General features: G+C 37.0%; 1 protein-coding gene across 4 annotated transcripts in view; it reads right to left on the bottom strand.

Annotated features, from left to right (window-relative positions):
- Ktn1 (kinectin 1) overlaps positions 1–22,060 on the bottom strand; it is an 83,700-nt gene that overhangs the window by 23,182 nt on the left and 38,458 nt on the right. For all 4 annotated transcript variants that reach the window (XM_051177093.1, XM_051177091.1, XM_051177089.1 and 1 more), the window contains exons 18-32: positions 21,812–21,880; positions 16,901–16,935; positions 16,434–16,524; positions 15,793–15,861; positions 14,558–14,595; positions 13,457–13,547; positions 13,243–13,311; positions 12,018–12,055; positions 11,350–11,440; positions 11,204–11,272; positions 10,406–10,443; positions 6,571–6,661; positions 4,926–4,994; positions 3,249–3,283; positions 730–820 (exon numbers count right to left, since the gene is read on the bottom strand). In XM_051177093.1, the coding sequence (XP_051033050.1) occupies positions 730–820; positions 3,249–3,283; positions 4,926–4,994; positions 6,571–6,661; positions 10,406–10,443; positions 11,204–11,272; positions 11,350–11,440; positions 12,018–12,055; positions 13,243–13,311; positions 13,457–13,547; positions 14,558–14,595; positions 15,793–15,861; positions 16,434–16,524; positions 16,901–16,935; positions 21,812–21,880 (984 nt within the window). The remainder of the gene's footprint in view (positions 1–729; positions 821–3,248; positions 3,284–4,925; positions 4,995–6,570; positions 6,662–10,405; positions 10,444–11,203; positions 11,273–11,349; positions 11,441–12,017; positions 12,056–13,242; positions 13,312–13,456; positions 13,548–14,557; positions 14,596–15,792; positions 15,862–16,433; positions 16,525–16,900; positions 16,936–21,811; positions 21,881–22,060) is intronic.

The raw sequence follows: 22,060 nt of genomic DNA, 5'->3' as shown, positions 1-22,060 counted from the left end.
ATTATCATTTAATAACATTTTGATCTTGCTCATATTAGCAAGCATACTTTTGTGTAAAAAAAAAAAAAAAAAACCACTTCTCTAGCAAGAATACTTAAGGCTACTAGTTACTACCTTTTGGTAAGAGGGAACTTAAGAAATTCAGCTGCATCTACTATTTGTTTGCTTGGTAAAGGTACTAAGAACTAGTCATTCCCATTTTAGTATACATATATTCAGTTCTAAGATCACTCACTAGCAAACTTAATTACCAATGTTTTTTTACTGCCTCTCCCTCGAAAAAAGAGCAGTTTGAAACATATATTTTTAGTTTATCAGAAGAAAAAAAACTACAAACATAACAACAAAAACTTAGCCTTGTTAAGTAAAAGGAAATGCCCTTGTTATTAAAATAACAAGTCTGAAAGGCTTATTGCTCTAAACAAAGACCTTTACACAAAGTCAACCACATTTTTGTTTTGTTTTATTTTTTGGAAAAAGCTCCATACTGGTATTTTTTGGGGGGGGTATAAAAATTCATCTTTTTATAATTAAAATTGCTTTTAAATAAAATGAGTATCCTAGTAACATCCCCAAAGACAGGGAGAAATCAAAAGTGCTCTCACACACAGATCAAGTACTCTAAAGCAAAAATAGATGTAAAGGAAAAAAAAAAAAAAAATCCCTGCCCATGTTTCAACACTAACACTCTATAATGGAAAAGTCTGTTTTTCATGAATAGTGACTTACATTGTTTTTCTTCCTCTGATGTTCAACAGCATTCTTCAAAGAATCTAACTCATTATGAAGATCAGTTAATTCTTTTTCTTTTTCTGAAATTCTAAATCAGAATGTGGATATATTTTAGGTAAAGAGCATCTAAAATAAACAATAATATAACTTACATATTAAATAATAATAGCATTCAGATAGCTACATTGCAATATTTTAATACAAAAGAAAAACAGCAGCTAATACTATGAAAATGTATTTATAGATCAGCCACTGTTTAAAGAACTCATCCTATGAATTCTTAATTTCAAAAATGCTTTTTGGGGCTAGAGTAGCTCCCCAGTTGGTAATGCTTGCACCTAGGAAGCAAAAGGCCCTGGTTTCAATCCCCCGTATATGAGCCCTACATGTGTGACTGCACAGTGCCTGCAATATACCAACACGTGGGTAGCAGAGCCAGAAAGACCAGAAGTTCAAGGGTTACCCTCACTATACAATGAGCTGAAAGCCAGCCTGAGTTATAGAACCATCTAAATGGGATCTGGGGGTAAGTCTGACACAAAGGCAATCTTTAAAAGCATTTTATTTTAAGGCAATGAAATTAATTATGACTAATTGACTAATTAAACTAACATTATATTAAAGTAACCTGGTATTTTATTGCTATTTTTACCCAATCTTAGTAGTCATGGTTTTGATTTTTGTTTGTTTTTTTTTTCTCCTGGTCCTATCCAATGGCTTAGTTATTTCCCAGAAATGCAGAAAGCAAAAGGCATAATTTCAAAATTCATTGTGTTACACGTGAGCATGTCCAGCACAAACAGCTTTAAGATTAAAGGGCTGCCCAACAACCATCTGGACTTCGAGCTTAAAAGCTGTTTGTTATTCTTTGGACATGAAGTACTTCCTCAGTAAGAAGCCTGTGATGGGAGTTTGGCCCCACCCGGTGGTGCTATTTTGAAAGGGTCTGACAGGACTCATAGGGAAAAGTATATCATGAGCAGTAGTCATCGAAAAGTCTCTTATTCCCAGCCCAGACCCTCTGAGGTAGGGTTCCTAATACCCTGTTCTCCATATTAAAGCCTAGCATTAGTAGAGCTAAGACTATCAAGCATCTTGGCCACAGTAACAAGTCTGATTAACTTGTCAATACTACTGATTTAGGTTTGCAGGTGGTTTTTTTTTTTTTTTTTTTTTGGGGGGGGGGGGGGGGGGGTTACCTAATGGAGGGATACCTTGCCCAGCCTAGATACAGAGGGAGGGCCTTGGTCCTGCCTCAACATGATGTGATGACTTTGCTGACTTCCCATGAGAGGCCTCAGCCTCTCTGAGAAGTGGATTTGGGGGGGGGGCGGTGAAGGGGGGTGTGGGAGGGAGGGGAACAGGACTGGGATTGGTATGTAAAATTAAAAGATTGTTTTAAAAAAAAAAAAAAATCTAACTATGCTGACAAAGTTTGTCCAACCAACACTCAGTTCAAGTAATCCACCTGCCTCATCATGCCAAAGCTAGGATCACAGGTGTGCACCACTGTGTTAGTGTCCTGCTTCTACAGTTTAAAAACATGTACAAAATTAAAATGGGGGCTAGAGTGATAGCTCAGTGGTTAAGAGCACTTCCTGCTCTTGCTGAGGACACAGCTTCAGTTTCTAGCACCAACATCAGACCACACAAACTCCAGTTTCAGGGAATCCAGTGTCCTCTTTCGACCTGCATGTGCACTGTGTGCACATGGTGCACACACAGACAAGCAGGCAAGCACACATACATGTAAACAGAAATAAAATAAAACCCAAGTGTACACAAAACAGCAACAACATGAAGCTGAAATGGCTGTCCCTGAAGCCTAAAATACTGTCAGCTCACTGCAGACTATTTCCTCCATACAGTTGAATTCAGGACTCAATTAAAACTAATAACCTTAGCCTGCTAAATGGCCAATTCTGCAAATAAGCCAAGATGGGAGAACATTTAGACTATTACCATCTATTGATATACTTAATACAGTTGAAATTTAGCATTTTGAAACACACTGCAACCAGAAATGATTTTCAATTAGTAGCCTCTTAGAGAAATCAAAGGCCAACAAGAAAAAAAAAAAAAGTTTCTTTACAAAAACAAAATCTTTCAAAGAGAACTGTTACAACTCTAAGTTTCATAAAATTGCAGTAGCAGAACCAAGGTCTGCACCGTGGGTCCAGAGAGAAAGAGCAAGCGAGGAGCTAAGGGCTGCACTGGCCTGAGGAGACCTCCAGAGTGCAGCGCCGCTCCATCTGAGTTCTCTGAATGTCTATAGAAGACAAGAGTAAGAAAAGAAGTCCAAACATCTCGCCGAACAAAATACTGGAAGGGAGAGACATGCCCCAAAAGGTGCTTTAGGCGGCAGAAGAACAAATGCTCATTGGCCTGCAGCCCAGAACATTCAAAGACAACATTAAATTTGAACATTCATTTGAAATTACATGAAATTACATGTCCCAGGGTAAGTCAGCACTTAACTTTATAACACACCAAACTTTGAATAATGCATTACTTACACTGTTTGTAATTCTTCCTGAGAGGGAAAAGATGCCTATTAAAAGAGTTAAATATTAGTTCAAAATAAAGCTTTCTAGAACATAACAAAATTGAAGATAAATAACACAAAAGTGAAAAATATCATATACTGCATTATGCCAGCATTTCAATCAAGTGGTTTTAATAAAAACATATGCAAATTTGTAAGGTATACTGAGTGATAAGTCCAATTTTCATTATCACTCTATAAAGAGTTTACCTTGTATATAGCACTGAAGTACTTTTCATATTAGCTCCTAAAACTCTCTAAATAAAATCTTCATCAACAACAACAAAAACAATCATGCTGATTTTTTCACATACAATAAAAAAAGTGATTTTATATAATATGCAAAGGTATACCCCTTTTACATATAGGATATAGGATATAATGATTAGTCTTCTCAAACTTAACTACCAGAAGTTGTTTGTCAACAGGGACTCTTAATTATCTCTCAAAATGCATGCTGACCTACCCATACATGTTCATAAAATAATTGATAACACATATTTGGTAGAGCTTAGGACTTGGCTCAGTGGTAGTGCATTTGTCCAACATGCACAAGGTCCCACATACATATCTTCTTAAATACCTTATGCTTATTTTTACCAATCAGAAATATATACTAAAGAGCATATTAATGCTAGCCCATTACTTATAACATCTATCTTACATTTCTGTAGTTTCTTTCCAATTATTGATATTTTGTTTAAGGAGAGAAGACAGGTATGCACTTAGATTTAAACAGACCTCTGCCAAGACATTAGCTGACTTCCTAAGAAAAGCACTCTGTAAGATGGAGGCATTTGCAGGCACATAAGCATATGTGTGTATATAATAAGGGCTGGAAGACTGATCAGAGCACACACATGTATAACAGAGCTGAACAACGACTAAGTACACATGCATACATGTATATTATAATGGAACAGGACCACTTATCGGAGCAGATACAGACATACATATAAAATAGAGCTGTAACTGGTCAGGGCATATATACATGTGTATATTATAATATAGCTGGAACATTGATTAGAGCACACTTGCACACACATTTAAGTATATAACAGAGCTGGACCACTGATCAGAGCATGCATGCACGCTTGTATATATCATAATGGAGCTAGAACAATAATCAGAGCACACATGCACACACACACACACACACAGTAGAGCTAGACCACTAATCACAGCACACACACGTGTATATAATAGAGCTGGAACACTGATCAGAGCATAAATACACAGGTGTATATTATAATGGAGTAGAACATTGATCACAGCACATGTGTATACAATAGAACTGGAACGCTGATCAGAATACACATACACACATATGTATTCATAGAGCTGGAACACTGAGCAAAGCACACGCCCACACATGTGCATATACAGTAGAGTTAGGACATTGATCAGAGCACACACATACATGTATATGTATATAATCAAGCTGGAAAACTGATAGTAACATTACTTGACCGAACATATTCTCTAAGTTATACTTTATTTTAGTTAGACATAGCACAGTAAATTGTTTTCATAGGAAATTTGAAACATAAAAAATATCATTTTACTTTCCATGAACATGTAAAAATGATAAGAATAATTATAAATAGCTAGCAATACAGTAAAAGGTGAGACACGGAATAATGCTTACCTGTTGGTGGTTCTGCTGATTAAGCCGTTCAATTTGAGATTTAAATAATTTATTTTCATCTTGTATCTCCTATAAACAAAAATTAAACATGAATACCTAGGCAGAGATTATGAATTTTCTATGTAAGATTTTAAAATGTCTTACAGTCTAAGAAAATTTCAAAATAGTAACAATTTTTAAAAAATGGAAAAGGCCACATTAAAAGATGCTACAGTAATCGTATTTAGTTCTAGTCTTCTGTTTCATTAGAATGAACCGACCCACACCTTTAAGAATCTAGTGTAGGGTGACATGCATCTGGCAGGGCAAGGTTTCTCCAGCTTCACACTGCAGCATTTGTGTCACCTAGCTACTCTGTCATCTAGTACTATGAGCAGGCTCTGGACAGGTGCAGGACAACCTGAGACATCTGTTCCTATTGTTAAAATAATAACCTTGGTAAGCAGGGCCTCTGTAGTAGTGAGGGGCGATTGACTGCCACAGATAACTTCCTTTCCTATGATTAGAAAATTACATATGAACTAAAAAAAATATAAATAAAATTACACTTATTAAAAAGAAACACACAAGTTTCCTTTTAATCACATGAGAGTGCTTTTTTCCTTGTCATTTACGAAACTGCTTATATTTGAATGGATAAACACTCAATTTTTGGAAGAGGTGATGGGAGTCAAAGGAAGTCAAACCTCACATAATAACAAAACATTCATTTTCCATGTTATGTAAAAAGATACTAAAAAAAAATTTTTAAGTCATCCCAGAAGAACAACTGTGGAACAAAATTAAAAGAGTTATTAAGAACTCTCAACTTCCTTCAGTCTAAAGCAATTGAAAATGGTCCTTTACATGTATGACAACCCATGACATCATGTCTACACCCTCTGCCAGTGTTGGGCATGAAGGGAACTAACATGATAAGTGAGTGTAACAGAAGAACAGCTTGCTCTAACGAAGGAAACATGAGCCAGGCTACTTCGAGGCACTGCATGCCAGTTACAACCCTGCTCCCCTTCAGGCCTGCAGCTACTTTGAATAGTAACTCACAAAAGGTGAGAAATGACCTTCTCTTTAAACTAGGAATCTCTCTGAAAACAAAGCAAACTTGTTTAAACAATCACCACAAAATTCTACTTCTAGAAAAGTATTAGACAAATAGTATTCAAAATATGCGTGCAACAATAGCCACTGAAGTATAGTTTGTAACTGGAGAACAACCCAAATACCCTAGGTATCTTTATCAGCTGGGACTGCTTATACAGTATAATAAACAATCTCATTAAAGGTGAAGGCAGTTGAGCAGCTGACTCACACCTTTAATTCTAACACTCCAGCTCAGAGGCACCCAAGTTAGAAGCTAACATGGGTTTCATAGCAAGTTCAAGGCCAGGATGAACTGTCCTTTAAAAACCAAAAGCTAGTAATGTAGGTAAGTGTAGGTAAAGCATTTGTCTTGCATGTACAAGGCCTTGGATTTCCTGGATTTGATCAACACAAAACAAACTGTTAAAGAGTCAAGAAAGGCACTTCTATGGAAAGTCCTAACACTGGAACTTAACCAAGCACTTTCACAAGACAGAACCATCCAACAATCAGAACAACCAAAAACAGTAACTCATCCAAAAATTAATTTTAAGTACTCACTTACCTGTAACAATTTTGATTTGTTGGAAAGATCACTCTCTGTGACTTTTAATATGGCTTCTATTCTCCTAATTTCATTTTCCTTTTCTTTCAACCTAGAATTTTTACAAAGATCTTATTTGAATAATGTACATGGAGAAGAAAAAACAGACTCTGCTATCACCCCCTATGAAAAAAAGACAACACAAACAATGCCTACCAGCCATTTCTTTCTGTATTCTATCTACTTACCATTTGTTTTCCAAGATCACCCTACTTCCTAGTCAAGGACAATCTAAAACACCACATTTTATTCCAATACTTAAGTAAATATGGAGAAAATATGAAAATACACAAGAAGAAACGCTAAAATAAATGCTAAATGCAAAACAGCATTCCAGCTACTTACTATAAAAATACTACTTAAAAAAGGAATTATGCTTCTAGAAATCTTACTAATAATACATTAATTAACCCTAGAAGTTTAAAAAAAATAAAACCAAAAAAAAAAAAAAAAAAACTCAATCATTGTGTTAAAGATATGTGTATTACTATTTGATTTGGTATTTCCTTGTCCAATTTTTCTTCTACTTTTTTAAACTTTTAGTACATTTATAAAGTAGGGGAGGGGCAGTAGGTATACAAATGCTATGGTGTACACTGAAAGTCAGAAAACAACTTACAGGAGGGAGGGAGAGAGGGAGAGAGGGAGAGAGGGAGAGAGGGAGAGAGGGAGAGAGAGAGAGAGAGAGAGAGAGAGAGAGAGAGAGAGAGAGAGAGAGAGAGAGAGAGAGAGACAGACTTATGTGCCTGTGCATGAAGAAGTTAGTTTTCGCTCTCAACCAATGGATTCCTAGGAATCAAAATTCAGGTAATCAGGATTGGAAGCAAGCACCTTTACCCAGTAAGACTTATCTTACACACACAAGCCTTCAATCTAGCCCAAGCCAATTCCAGCTGTCCTTGCCATTCTAAGCAACAGAGCTCTCTCAACACCTAACACTACTAACTGATGTTTTTGTCTATTCTCTCAGGGCTATAACCTATTTTTACCCATTTCAGTATCCCCAGTGTCTATTGACATACAAGACTCATCAAGTATTTGCCAAGCAGAACACTATTTTTATCCTTCCTTAATTTAGAAAGTGGCAAGATATTTATAGGTACTTTAAAAAGTAGCACAATAGCATAAAGAGCAAGATGGAAAGAAAGCCAGATATATTGGCACATGAGTGCATTCAAGAGGCTAAGGTAGAAAGACTACTGTGTGTTCAAGACCAGCATGGGCTACAAAGGAAACCTTGCTTCCTGAGTGGGGAAAAAAAAAGGGGGGGGGGGTGGAGGAAGAAAGACAAGAGGAGAGGGATAAAAAGAAAGTGATCAAGAGAAAGAAAAAGAGCAATGGATGGAAAGACAGGGCAAGTCTTAGATGTATACCCCTAAGTGAAGTCAATCTAAAAAGGCCATGCACAGTGTATGGCTCCAAATAGGACATTCTAGAAGAGGTAAAACTACGGAGGAAGACAGTCAGTGCTTTCCAGATTGTCAAGGGTGATACTGGTTGGAGAGTGAATAGGGAAAACGGGGAAGGAAGAGAATGAAAACGCTGACAAGAGGGATTCTTTCAGGAGAGGGAAACTGTCCTGCATGAGACCATGATAATGCATTGTTCTTGAACATTTGCTAAGACCTAGTGGAAAACGTGGTGTTCGGTTGTTAATAATCACAGTGCTATTTGTTCATCAGTGGTAATGGACGTATTGGCATCAATGTTGACATGTTCGTAACAGGAGGAGAGAGTGGTGATACGGAAACTATACTTCTCAATCTCTTCTGTAGATCTAAAACTTGTGCCACCCAAAATAAAGTCTATTATTTACCAAAGACAAGGTCAAGAGCCAGGTACAATGTGTGCACCTTTAGTCCCAGCACTCAGGAGGCAGAGACAGGGAGATATTCTGAATCCCAGGACAGTCAAGGTTACACAGCGAGAGCCTGTCTTAAAGAAGAAAATGACAGGACTGAACAAGAAAAATGAAGGATAGAAATAAACCTAAAACAATACACTTTAGTAATTATATATGTACTGCAAGAGGCCATCAATATGTGTCTCTAAGCTCCCACTAGCAGATGAGAGGAAAATACCCTTGTAGCTACTCAGTGAACAAGTCTATAAATACATACACAATCATGATGCCCAGAAAAATCAAGTCCCTTGTGTTCACAAACACAACCTACAATCTTTATTATCTTAAAGACACTGTTCAAAGAGGGGCACGTCTACAAACAAATACCAATCAATGCTGATGAACATCCTGTCAAAGAAAAAGCTCTCAAAAGTAACTCTCCTCAGGCCAGCAAAACAGCCCATCACGCAGATAAAGACACTTGCCACCAAGCCTGACAATCTCAATTCGGATCACAGGAATAACATGATTGAAGGAAAAAACTGACTCCAAATTGTCCTGTAGCCTAACACACATAACCATGGCTCACACAACCACACATATACAAACAAAAAAATGCTTAAAGTAATTCTCTAAAAACTTGCGATCAAATTTTCATTCTTTAATATGTGATGTAGTCTTAAAAAAAAACCCAACTTTTGCCAGGTAGTGGTGGTGGTAAAGGCCTTTAATGCTAGCCACTCAGGAAGCAAAGGCAAGCAGATCTCTGTGGATTTGAGGCCAGCCTGATCTACAGTGTGAGTTCCAGGATAGCCAGGGCTACACAGAGAAACCCTGTCTCAAACAACCAAATAGAAAAAAGAAACCAACTTTTGCTGGGCACAGTAGCTCATACCTGTACTCTCAGCAGTTGGGAAAGGAGGTCATGGTAAGTTTCAGGCTAGCCTGATCTACCTAGTACATTTCAAGCCAGTCTAGGCAACAAAGTGAGACTGTCTCAAAAAATAATGACTTTTTCAGGATTAAAAATAAAGTAATATTCTCATATAAACACCTAAGAAAGCAAACTTCTACTGTGGTGCTATATTGTTTATGATCTAATAAAGCCACTGGGAATCAAAATGCAAAGCAAGCCACAGCCAAAGAGGAAAGCAGTCGTGATAACACACCTTTAATCCCAGCAGCAATACTAGCTAGCCATAGAGGCCAGGTGATGGTGGCACACACCTTTAATCTCAGGACCCAGGAGACAAAGGCAGATGGATCTACATGAAACTGATCCAGTCTAAAAGAGAAACAACTCACACAAAGGTGATCTCAGTACTTGGGATCACACGCCTTTAATTCCAGCACTAGGGTGTTGGAGTGATATAGCTGGACAGAGAAAGGAATCTAAGGCAGGAGGAGACAGGAACTCAGAGGATAACAGTCTGAGGCTTGGTGAAGAGCAGTGCAGTCTGAATTACACTCTGAGCATTCCTGGAGCCAGGATCCCCCATTTTGGTCTGAGGTAGAGGTAAGAGCTAGTGGTCAGCTGCTTTGCTTCTCTGGTCTTCAGTTTGAACCCCAATATCAATCTCAGATTTTTTTATTATTCATGTTATACTCCATGTTTCCTATAAGCAAGTACAGTTATAATATGCCCATGATCTGTTATGGCTAAGATTACCTCCTGATTAAATGAAAATCAATTTATTTCCTCTTTAGAATAATTATAAGATTTGTTTGTGGAAAAAAGTCTGTATTTGCAGAAAGAGTATTGGAGAAAATGAGCAAATCTTTAGGGTTCCTAAAACATTTTAAAGGTCTCTGCTTTACCATTCAGCAAGCAGAAATTTCTCTTATCTGTTTCTAGACAATAATTAAAACTTGATCATGAAATCAGTGACCTTTCAGAGACCCACAGCACATTCTGTCACACTTCATCAAAATACTAGCTAAAGGCATACTTACACATTTTCAAGTTCTTCACATTGTGGTGTGGAACACGCCTAAGAAACAGATTAACCTTTTTAATGTTAACATCAAAGCAAGTCAGGTGTTACATTACACATGCTGAACCACCCAGCTATAAAATAAAATACAATCATGTGTTAAATTTAACATTAGGTTGTTTATTTAAAAAAGAAAACACTTTTTTTTTCCCCTTTCCTTTTTTTTTTTTTTTTTTTTGTTTTTGTTTTTTTTTTTTTGGTTTTTTTTGTTTTTTTAAACAGGAGCTCCCTAGGTAGCCCAGGCTGGTCTTAAGCCAGCAGTGATCCTTTTACTTCTGCCTTCCAAGAGATGGGATCACAGGTCTAAGCCAACAAGCCTAGAGAAATGAGATTTCCTGATAAGACTTACATTTTAAAAATTTTCTAAGCCAAGTGGTGGTGGTGCACACCTTTAATCCCAGCACTTGGGAGGCAGAGGCAAGAGGACCTCTAAGTTTGAAGCCTGCCTGGTCTACAGAGTGAGTTCCAGGACATCCAGGGATACTCAGAGAAACCCTGTCTTGAAAAACCAAAAAGAAAGGTGGTAAAAAGAAGTATTTTTCTAAAGGATTATAGGTTAGTCTACCAAATAAGCATAAGCCTGGAGTACATTTGACAAAGGAAGGAAAAAGAAATGTTCATACTATTAGCGTGGGAAATGAGGTAGCTAAACTTGGCTTGACAGTCACAAAAGTCGATCTGAGAGCTGCAACTAATCCACGACACAACCCCTGACTTTCTAGATCGGCACACAGAACCGGTGGTGTTCATATTTTACCTCAGGCAGAGCAGGCTGTGCTGCCTCTTGAAAAGAAGCCTTTAAAGATGTGTTTTCCTCTTGGAGATCCTTAAAAAGAATAGATGTGAACTAACACTCAAATGCCAGAAAGGGGGTTGTTTTCACTTCTGTTTTAAACTTCTCACCTGTATCCATTTCCCTCTATCTGTCAGGTCTTTGTCTTTTTCTTCTAAAGCAGCCTTCATGGTCTTCAACTCTTCTTCCTTGCCTCTTAATCTGGCAAGTTATTAAGAGGAATAATTAAAAATGTTACATGATCTTAAAAAGCAACAGTACTGAAGACTATATAAAAATACTCCAGGTGCTTTTGTAATCCAAGTCCACTATTATAGAAATGAGCATTTCTACAACCCATTTTAATATAAAGGAATTCAAGAGTTGAGACATCAGGTTAAAAAGTGTAAGATAATTAAAGAAAGTCATTCTATCATTGGATACACAGAGTAAATATGTCGCTCTCCTCTTAACCTAACCTATGTCATCCCATCTAGGCAGCATCAGTAAATTCACACAGCATAGCAAACTTGCTTAGGTGTCAATTACACAGCCAGCTTCATATGACCATTAAAATATGCAAGAAGAAACGTCTCCATTTAAGGCATATTCTGATTATGAATCAAAAGAATTCTCACACTACCACCTCCTTCCCACCCCCCCAAAAAAAAAAAAAAATCAGTAGTGGTTAAAATATGAGAACCAAAAATACAAAAAAAGTCTTTTGAAAAAAATTTTCATTTTATTTAACTCACAGGAAAGAGATTATTTATAGGAAAATGAGACAAATGTTACTTACAAGTTCTGAAGTTCCTGAACTTGAGAAGAAACAGATAACTAAAACACAAAGGACAGAAAAAAGCAATTTAAAGTCTTTCTTCAATCTTATCAAACTTTATGTTACACATCTTTATATAATGTGTACACTTCAAAATATAAAAGCCCAAGCTAAATTTCCATGCCAAAATAAGATGTATTTTACATTTCATCTCCTCTTGTTCTAGCGACAGTAAAAGTAACAAAATAATTGGGTGGGGTCACACTAAGGAAGATGGTTATAAATAGCATAGCTTCACAAAGAGGTATTGCTACCGTTGAGAACACGAGTTTTCCTTCACCTTTCCACACACCACCATGTAGTATCAGAATTCTCCAGATCACTTCATGTTTATTTATAGGCATTTATGATTTTCTGTGTGCTGCATGTGCACACACAAATGTACAGAGGCCGGAGGTCACATTGGGAATCTAGACTCTCCTACTGTCTCTTAGCTGAACCTGAAGTGTGGATCTGGCTAACCTGAGTGGCTCCTGTCTCCACCCTGCCGTGCTCAGTCGGGTTACAGCTGTGTGCTGCCATGCTTGGTTTTTACACAAAAGCTGGAGATCTGAATTCCAGTCCTTGTGCTGGCATTGTCCCCACTGTACTCCCAGCCCTAGGCTTCCTTTCTAGTAAGTTACACAGCAATCTAATATTTGATTCCCTCTCCGACCTTGATTTAGATGTTAGTTCTGCAGAAGGAGCTTCTCCAATAAAACACAATCTCCAATCCTAGCCTGGGGCTCTGATGAACTATTGCAATAATATGATGGATGAATGAGTCATCTCTTCCACACACTCTCACCATTTTAATGAAGATTTATCACATTAAATTTCATAAAACCCACCTACTAAGTAAAAATGTCTACTTTAGAATCTTCAGGGAAACTCTTTTTTTTTTTTGGCCTACATTCAGTGGATGAATACAAATTCTATAACAATGCATTTTTGTCCATGCAGTTTGTTTTACCAGAATGTTCAGTATTTTGAATTTTTTAAACTGACTAAAATGAAATATTAATACAGAGAACTTGTTCTAGAAGAGGGCCTTAGTAAAAGGTATTTAAAAGGAATATAAGCAAATATACTTGTAGCAAACTATTAAAGAACTTTTCTCAACAGCAAATGGAACAAAATTTAAAAGTAGCTCACAAATAACATAGACACTAATAAATCTGTCATGCTGTGGCTCTGGGATTTTTACCTGGTGAGCCTTTTCAAGCTGGGCATTTCCTATTTCTTCTTTTAGAACCTCTATTTCCTGTTTCAAAGCCTTGACAATGATAAAACAGACAAGATTGGACAATGGAAAACACACTGAGGTTGACAAAGAAATGCAACATACAAACACATGAAATCAAATGGTATTAACTTGAGTTGATGAACAGAAAGGCAGACACTGTTCTCTCTCCTACTACCTGAACAGTTTTCTCCTTATTAGCAACTTTGAGAAGTTCAACTTCTAGAAGCTCTTCCACAGACTTGATCTGTCCATCTTTCTCATGGATCCTTAAACAAACAAATCAAATATTAACCTGACTAGAAATCACTGAGATCCACCAACTAAGCATAAAAACAGCACCACCATGAGAAGCCTCTCCAAGCCAACTCCTTCATTTAAAGTCAAACAGTAACTCAACTTCACAGACAAGAAACAGAGGAAGAACCTGAAACTCCTGTTCACTAAGAATTTAATTAGCAACTACTAAAATCTATGCATGTGAGAAGTTGCTGGTATACTTCAAAAATATACAGAAAATCTACTATTTGTACCATGAAGAATACCAACACCAGGGAGAATCGACTTCCATTCAGTGACACTGGATTATAGGAGTTTGAGCTTACTACACAATATGGCATCAAAGCTGACAGGTATCTCACAAGGAAAATGCATGCTTGAAACTCTCTCTCTCTGCAACATAAACTCATCTGTAATAGCATCTACTAAACACAGAAAATTAAAAATTGATGCCACATTAAAAAAAGAATCAATTATAAAAAGGATAAAAATCTTTAACTTTGGGAAGCACAGCTAATATCACTTAGTCCTCTGATGAGAAATTCTAGAATGAAGGTTCATGAGCCAGGTGTGGTGGTGTACACTATCTCAGTACTCAGGAAGGTGATAGAGGAGCGTCAGGAGTTAAGACACCAGTCCCAAGTATGTAAGGAAACCCTGGCCAGACTGGGTTAGAAAGGGAGAGAGGATGAGGAGGAGTGAGAATAGGGAGAAATGGGGAGGAATAATATACATTAATTCTAGGTTGGTGGGTGGATGGGTGGATGATGGATGGATGGATGGATGGATAGATAGATGGATGAGATAGAAGAGATAGAGTGAAGAGATAAATAGATGAATGGATAGATGTAATAATGTATGTCAATCTCCCAAATAAATAAAACTCCTTTTAATAGCACCAAGAAAATAAGTCAAAAGAAACAGACCAATTTATAACAATATTATCAAACCAATTTATAACAATATTATCAAACCAATTTATAACAATATTATCACTTACACTCTCCTAAGTTCTTCAACTAGAGACACGAAAGAAACCTAGAAATAGAATGCATAATTTAGTAATTTTTAAAATTATAAATGAGCCAGAAATAAGAGATATATAATCCCTAAATTTGTTATTATACAAACTGAAATGAAAACACAAACTTAAAATTATTTCTAGATTTTCTTAATGTCATAATGGTGAAAATGAGGAACATTTTGAAAATAAGCAGGTTTGAGGCTACTAAGTACAGCCCAGAAGAATAATCAATAGATAAGTGCTTAATTACTTAATTAGTGATTCTAGCCAGGGGAGAAACTATACCTAAGAAATTGCCTCATTTCAATGTAGCCTCTTTTTTTGCCATTATTAGAGACTCCATGTATATGTATGGTCAACCCCTTTATTGTTATATTTAAAAAAAAAAAAAAAGACAACGGCCACCATGGTGACTCACAGGGCAAAATGCTTGTCATGCAAGTCTGGTGATGTGGGAGAAGAGAGCAGTTCCTAAGTTGTCCTATGACCTCTACAAGCAATCCACAGTACATGTTTTCCATCAAATATCCTACACACAGCAGCAACAAAACAATAAACTTTTTTTGAGGCAGGATTTCTCTGTATTGCTTTGGAGCCTGTCCTAGAACTAGCTCTGTAGACCAGGCTGGCCTCGAACTCAGAGATCCTCCTGCCTCTGCCTCCCGAGTGCTGGGATTAAAGGCATAAGCCACCAACACCTGGCAAGAATAAATTTAAAAAAAAAAAAAAAAAAAAGTTGGGCTGGAGAGATGGATCGAAAGTTGAAAGCAATTGCTACTCTTTCAGAGGACCCAGGTTCAATATCCAGCACCCACATAGCAACTCACAACCATCTTCAAGCTCCAGACTCATGGAGTTTGATGCCCTCTTCTGAGCTCTGTGGGCACTGCCTGAATGTAGTGCATGGACATGAATATGAGCAAAACACTTACACACATAAAACAAGTAAATTTAACTAAATAAAGAAAAAGAAGAATGAAATCCTATTTGGAGTAGGTCACAGAATGCCTACCTAGCATGTAGACAGTTTTCAATACATTGCAGCTTCTATTACTACTCAAGTCACTAATGATTCATTGATTAAAAACTTAACTGAAAAAAATCCAGCCTTGGAAAAGAAACAAGTGTTACATTTCATGCACCAGCTGTGCCTACTGGAAGGAGAAATGTGTAGGATCAACAGTATGCACACATTATACACTATGCATTACCTGCTCACTCTGCTTGGCCTTTAACTCTTGAACTTCTTTTGTCAGGGTTGAGTTTTCTGTTCTTATGGCCTGTTTTCAAAACCATATAAGCACAACAATCTTTTTTATTCTTGAAACACTAGCTAATTCAAAATAAGCTAGCCCACTCGGCCTCTTCAACCCTTTTCCCTATAACTTTTATAGTTAGTCAACCATTTTGCAATTAATTATCACCATATACATTTCATCTGAAATGTTGATACCCTCAAAGACACAGCGTGCCATTTTTCAGTTAAGCCACAGCAGTTATAAATTTAATGTATCTTGTCATTTCCTTTCCCAGGAGTCCATGTTATGGAGCAGCTGGTCTTGACTTGCTCTCACCCAAAGCCACTCACAGACTTAAGACAACTGCTGGAGATCCCTGATTATAATCTGAACACAGGTGCAAGAGGAACACACATGCCTTAAACTGCAGTGACAACTGAGGTATGAACACTACAATCATCTATGCATTTTCAATTTCTAAAGAAATATCATGTAAATGAAATGAAACTGCTTATAAACTTGTGACATGTAACACACAGCTTTGGGAAACAATTACAGTGAAACCCTTCATACTGCGAATAAGCACAAGAAAAACAATCTAGAAAATGCTTTACGTTTAGCTCCTCCTCTTTAGTGGCCACCTGAATAAGTCCAGTTTCCAGTAATTCTTCAACCGTCTTTAACTTTTCATCTTTTTCTTGAATGCTGAAATTATACATTTAAAACATATGTAAGAACTATTTGGTCAAGGTAAGTATCATTCCTAAGTAGTTTAGATAAATCAACCCCCCTGTTCCTCACTCATTAAGAACTTCTGGAAAAGATTTCTGAGGATCTCAATCATGGTTTTAAGGTGAAGTCCTCAGCAATAAGTAAAATGTATATGACTGACAACAGCCTGAACAAGTCAATCAATATCACATGACACCCACAAACATAGCATTAACCTGGCTCATCCATGGTCTTTTCTACCCCAAAATACAAGTAGTACCTTAAGAAATTAGATCATTACAGCTAACAATTCTGTCACTACAAATTTACTAGGAATGAGTCATTAAAGGATGAAAAGTTAAACTCTTACCATTTTTCCATTTGTTCCATAATATCTTTATTAGGCTAAAAACAAAAACATCAAAAAATACTTAATTCTATCAAGTCTGCATAAGATAAAATTAGTTTAGAAAAATACTCTGTGGAAATAGTTTAAGATGTTAAATAGTTCCATAATTTAGTCCTTATTTGAGAACTGCTCACAATGATAATTTTTTTTATTTAAAAGAGCAGAAAAGAGGCATCTATATACAGGATATACAAAAGGAGGGCCATGTTGCTAACAAAATGAACTAGGATAATTTTATTCACTAAAAAGGACAGTGGGAAGCTTTCCTCAAACAGAAAACATTTAGGCCTTTAAGGCTAATGCCACAGAAACCTTTTCGCTTTTTCAGGTGTTTTCCCCTACACCTAGACTCTTAACACAAATGCAACTGCATACATCTTGTTTATAGTTCGGTGGATTCTGAACGTGTACACAGATAACATGAAAATGCTACCAGGCCCAAACAGAGACTATATTAATATTAAAAGTGCATGTGCATTGTAGAAGCAGTAACACAGACACATCTCCTTATAAAGCATGAAGAACATGACATTAAACTGACCCCATGCCCCTGACCCTTCAGTACTAGGACCCTCAACATGTGCTCACAAACACAAATTCCCGGGTTACTATTGTATGTCTAGAAACAAAGCTTTCTCCCTTCAAGTCCTCAGACACTCAGGTAAGTTAGTACTCTGGCCAAATAGGTCTAGGACATCACAATGCCCTAAATTCTCTGTCTGTGCTTCATAAGGACTGCTGTGTTAACTAACACAGGGAAAGTGTCCCAATGAGGAAAAAATGTCCCATCACAGAAAAGGAGAGGAAATTCCCAAAGTGCATTACAAAAATCTGATAGTATAGAAACAATTCTTATAGAAGTTGCTTTTTATAAACTTAAAATTCATGAAAACAGTTTCTAATCCACATTTGTTTAAATGAGTCCCACCTTACAAAAGAGACTACACTATGAAGACCAGCTTACCTGTGCCTTTAATTATTTAGTAGTCCTAGGCTTACTCAACCCTATTGCTTTTCTGACTCCAAACAGCAGACACCTCCCATCTACCACTGTGACTTCTCTCACATGTAGAGTAAATGTGTGTCCATCCTAGCAATGCTCTTCAGGGTGACATCCGGTTCACACACCTTATACGATGAGCAAAGCTTTTCCTGATAAGGCCCTCGGGAGTCTTTCTCTAACCCCCATCCTATTCTTTGCACTCAAGTGTCTCAGTATGTGCAACTCTGTTGCACACCACCGAGCTACTGGAAAGTCTTCTCTCGGCTGAACTGCCTTTCAATGTTCAGCAAATTCTTAGCTAAACTGTCCTGTGTTACTTTCCACGCTTCAAATAAAACCTTGACACAGTTCAATAATTTAACTCACCACACCTTTCTTCTATACACAGCACATCAGTCATATTCTCAAATCAAGAATCAAGCCCATTCACCCCTAGAGCCTCAGCACACAAGTAAATACCTACTGTACACTCAACTAAACATGCTCAATGAACTTAATTCACTAATGAAGTCATATCGTTAAGTGCCCTGGTACTTCACCTCAGATACGGACCAACATCTTCACTTTACAACACACTTTACCAACCTAACCCAATCCTATTACTTCCTCCAAGGTGATAAACCTCAATCTTCCACAATTCAGTATGATCATGAAGAGGTATCAGGCAAACAAGAAGTTCCCTGCTGGAGAAGAAGAAAGGCATACTGCTGCTCGGCTATCACGCCAGCAAGCACACCCGGGCACGGTGACAGGTGGAGCTTTCCTGTCTTCCCTAGGCTAATATCAGCAAACCTGCACACAGCCATCTACCCTTTCCTAAGTGTTTAAGCACATTCCCACACCCAAGGCCTCTGCCCTTTGTTCTTCCTATACCTAAAGAAACAACAACATGGCAACATTACCTGTTTCTCCTTCAATAAGGTCAACCTTTTCCTCTAGAATAAAACCACCAGGCAAGAGCTGGAAGTTTTACATCACAAACTTGTTCACTCTTAACTGTCATTTGGAATTCTAACTGCTATATGGGAAGGAGGAGGTTAAAGAAAGTTGGAAATGAAAAAAACCTTTGGTACACTACTTTTGATCAAGGTGACCACACAAGTCGCCAAAGAGTGAGGCTGGCAAGATGGCTCAGGCAGTAAAAGTGCCTGTAGCCAAGCCTGAGTTCAATCGCCTGGGGCTCACATAATGAAGGGAAAGAATTATTCCTGAACTATACTGCAAGCTGTTCTCTGAATGCCCCAGAGTGTATATACACAATAAATAAATGTTTAAAGTAAAGTACAAGTTTTGTTGACTTGTTAAGACAAAAGGTCTCAGGCACAAATCAAATTTTAAATATACAAGTTACTCATTATTTCCTAATTTATTTTTTATAAAACCAGAGAATATATATTTAAGAATTAACCAATAGTAGATCTTAATTAGTCCTACAAAATGAGGTTCCATCTCCTAAATTCTTTAAAATAAATACAAAATTGTGGCTACAAAAATGTGTTCAGAAAACATAAGAGAACTCTACCTCAAACTAACAGAGCACCAAGTATACAACCTATTACATAGAAAATTGAGTTGGTAACAAAAGGAAAAGAGAATTTTTTTTCAAAATCATCATTTCCACAAGTGTGATCTAAAATTCTATGTAAGACAATAGAAAGCTGTCTTTTCTAAGGATCACAGTATCTGGAATCACAGGAGGTTGGAAACACCAGTTCGGCAAAGAACAGATGTTCACAAGGTTGTGTCTATTTTTTTTTTTTTTTTCTATTGACAAATAATGTAAGTATATCCGACAAATGTAAGAAAAGGCATTCATTTTCATTCCTTACTTCTATTTTAAGACCCTGTGAGTAGGGTCTTAAGGGTTCAGGATTCCCAGCTATCAAGAGGGCTCAATGGGTGAAGGCGCAGGACCTTGCCACCAAGCCTAAGGACCTGATTCTATGCACAGAGCCGCATGGTGTGGAAGGAGAGAGAGCACTCACACTCAGACACACACACATGCATGTGCTCACTCTCACATGCACACTGCTACATAAATTAATAAACAAATGTTTTTAAAAATGGAATGAAATACAGATTCAGGTTTTCTCTTCAAATGCAGGAATTTCTCACACCTAAAAACAGTTAAAATACTAGAACTGTAAGGAAGATTCTTAAGGTTCTAGATATCTGCTTTCCCTAAAACTGACTTTATAAAACTTGAAGTTTACATACTGCAATCTCTGGCAATCAGTACACAGACACTGCAAGCTACTTCTCCAAGTAAGAATTAACAGACACATGAAAAAAAAACTACCATAATTTACCTAACCTAACCCACCAAGGTTGCCAGGGCTGAAGTAATACTTTTTAACAGTAAAAACTAAAAATGCTTCCAGCAAAACTATACAATGGAAATTCAAGTTTTACAGATGGCCATTTGGGCTTGGGTTCTAACAATTTATCAAATTTTTATCATTCATAATCTATAATATAACAAAGGAGATTTAAGTTTTTTGCTGCTACCTCTAAGCATACACAAAGTAACAAAAATTACACAGAGCATTTCATATCACAGAGAGGGAAAGGAAAATGTGATGTGGCAATCTGATATTAACAAATACTTCAAGCAGCAGCTACTTGCATCAATAGTATACTTGCTATACTACTGTATAGTATGTTGTGAACTGTAAAACAAATAATGCAAGCATCTCTAAAGAGAACACTATCATGCCCAATAAAGAACATTCCAAAAACTTACTATTAAGGAAACACTAATGTGTTTATTTGTTTAGGTTTTGTTTTTCGAGACAGGGTTTCTCTGTGTAATTTTGGCTATTCCAGAATTCACTATGTAGACCAGGCTGGCCTCAAACTCACAGAGATCCACCTGGCTCTGTCTCCCAAGTACTGGGATTAAAGGTGTGTACCACCACTGCCCAGTTACAAAATTTATATTCTAATGTAGCATAAAATAACACGAGTTCCTGACTACTCTGCTGTAAAAATGTTACATTTTATTTTTTATGGGGGTGTCCCATGGCTGATACGGGGGCCAGAGAACAGCTTATGGGAGGCGATCCTCTTCTTCTACCTTATAGTTCCCAGAAACCAAACTGAGGTTCTCAGGACTGGTAGGAAATACCTTTCAAAGCTGTCTGGCCAGCTCCTAGAATATTTTATAAAAGTATAAATTGAGGATTTATATGAGAAAATGTGAAGGCAATACCACGGAAGCAGCAGAGAAAAGACACTAGACACTGGCTCATGAAACAGCGCCATTCAAACAGAAAAACAGCAGTAAGATGGAATATGTATGTATATATGTACATATACACATGTGTGTTCCTTTTTACGAATGTGTGTGTGTGTGTGTGAATTATATATGTTGTAAAAAGGAATATGTACATTCCTTATCATGCACCATACCACTATATATGTGTGCATACACATACATTTTTTTAAATAAACAATTTAGATGTAACCTATATGCAAATCATGAGACTAAACAATATATTTATGCTTTGCTATTCAAGTCTAAGAAATTGTTTAGCATAACTTTGGTGTGAAAGACTGAATAGAAGGACTCAGAAATATTAAGCAATTACAAGGTACTTGTAAGTTTCAAACCCACTCTTCCTTTTGAGAAACTGTACTGCCTGTATGAAAAGACTAAGACTCCAAAAATGGGAATTATTTTTTCTTTTTTTGCAAAATACTTATGAAAAGATTAACATTTGCTTCATCTTAGAGACACAAAACTTTAATTTTGAAACAGCACAAAACGAGCAGGGTGTAACTGAAAGACACATCGAATATTAAGCACAATTTCTCACTAGACCTTCTTGTGTTCTGCCTATCCCACATTATACCATGAAAAGCCTCACCTGTTGAGAAACAACAATCTGTAGGTTCTGAACTTCCAACTGTAATGCTTTGTTCTGGTCACTCAGAATCTGGAAGAATGAAGACCAATTTACTTTTTAAGAGAGTGCAAGGCCGTAACCATTTGAATTGAGTTTTTGAACAGGCAACCACATACTGTTGCTTTAGGTGTTCATAGCAGCAATGCTGCAGTTACATACATGCTTAGATAGCAAAAATATGCACAAATATAAAATGTTCATTTAAAGATT

This window comes from Phodopus roborovskii, unplaced genomic scaffold, assembly GCF_943737965.1.
Source record: "Phodopus roborovskii unplaced genomic scaffold, PHOROB, whole genome shotgun sequence".
NCBI classification, from domain to species: domain Eukaryota; kingdom Metazoa; phylum Chordata; class Mammalia; order Rodentia; family Cricetidae; genus Phodopus; species Phodopus roborovskii.
Note: the sequence above shows the minus strand (reverse complement) of the source record. Positions and strands in the feature narration are given on the sequence as shown.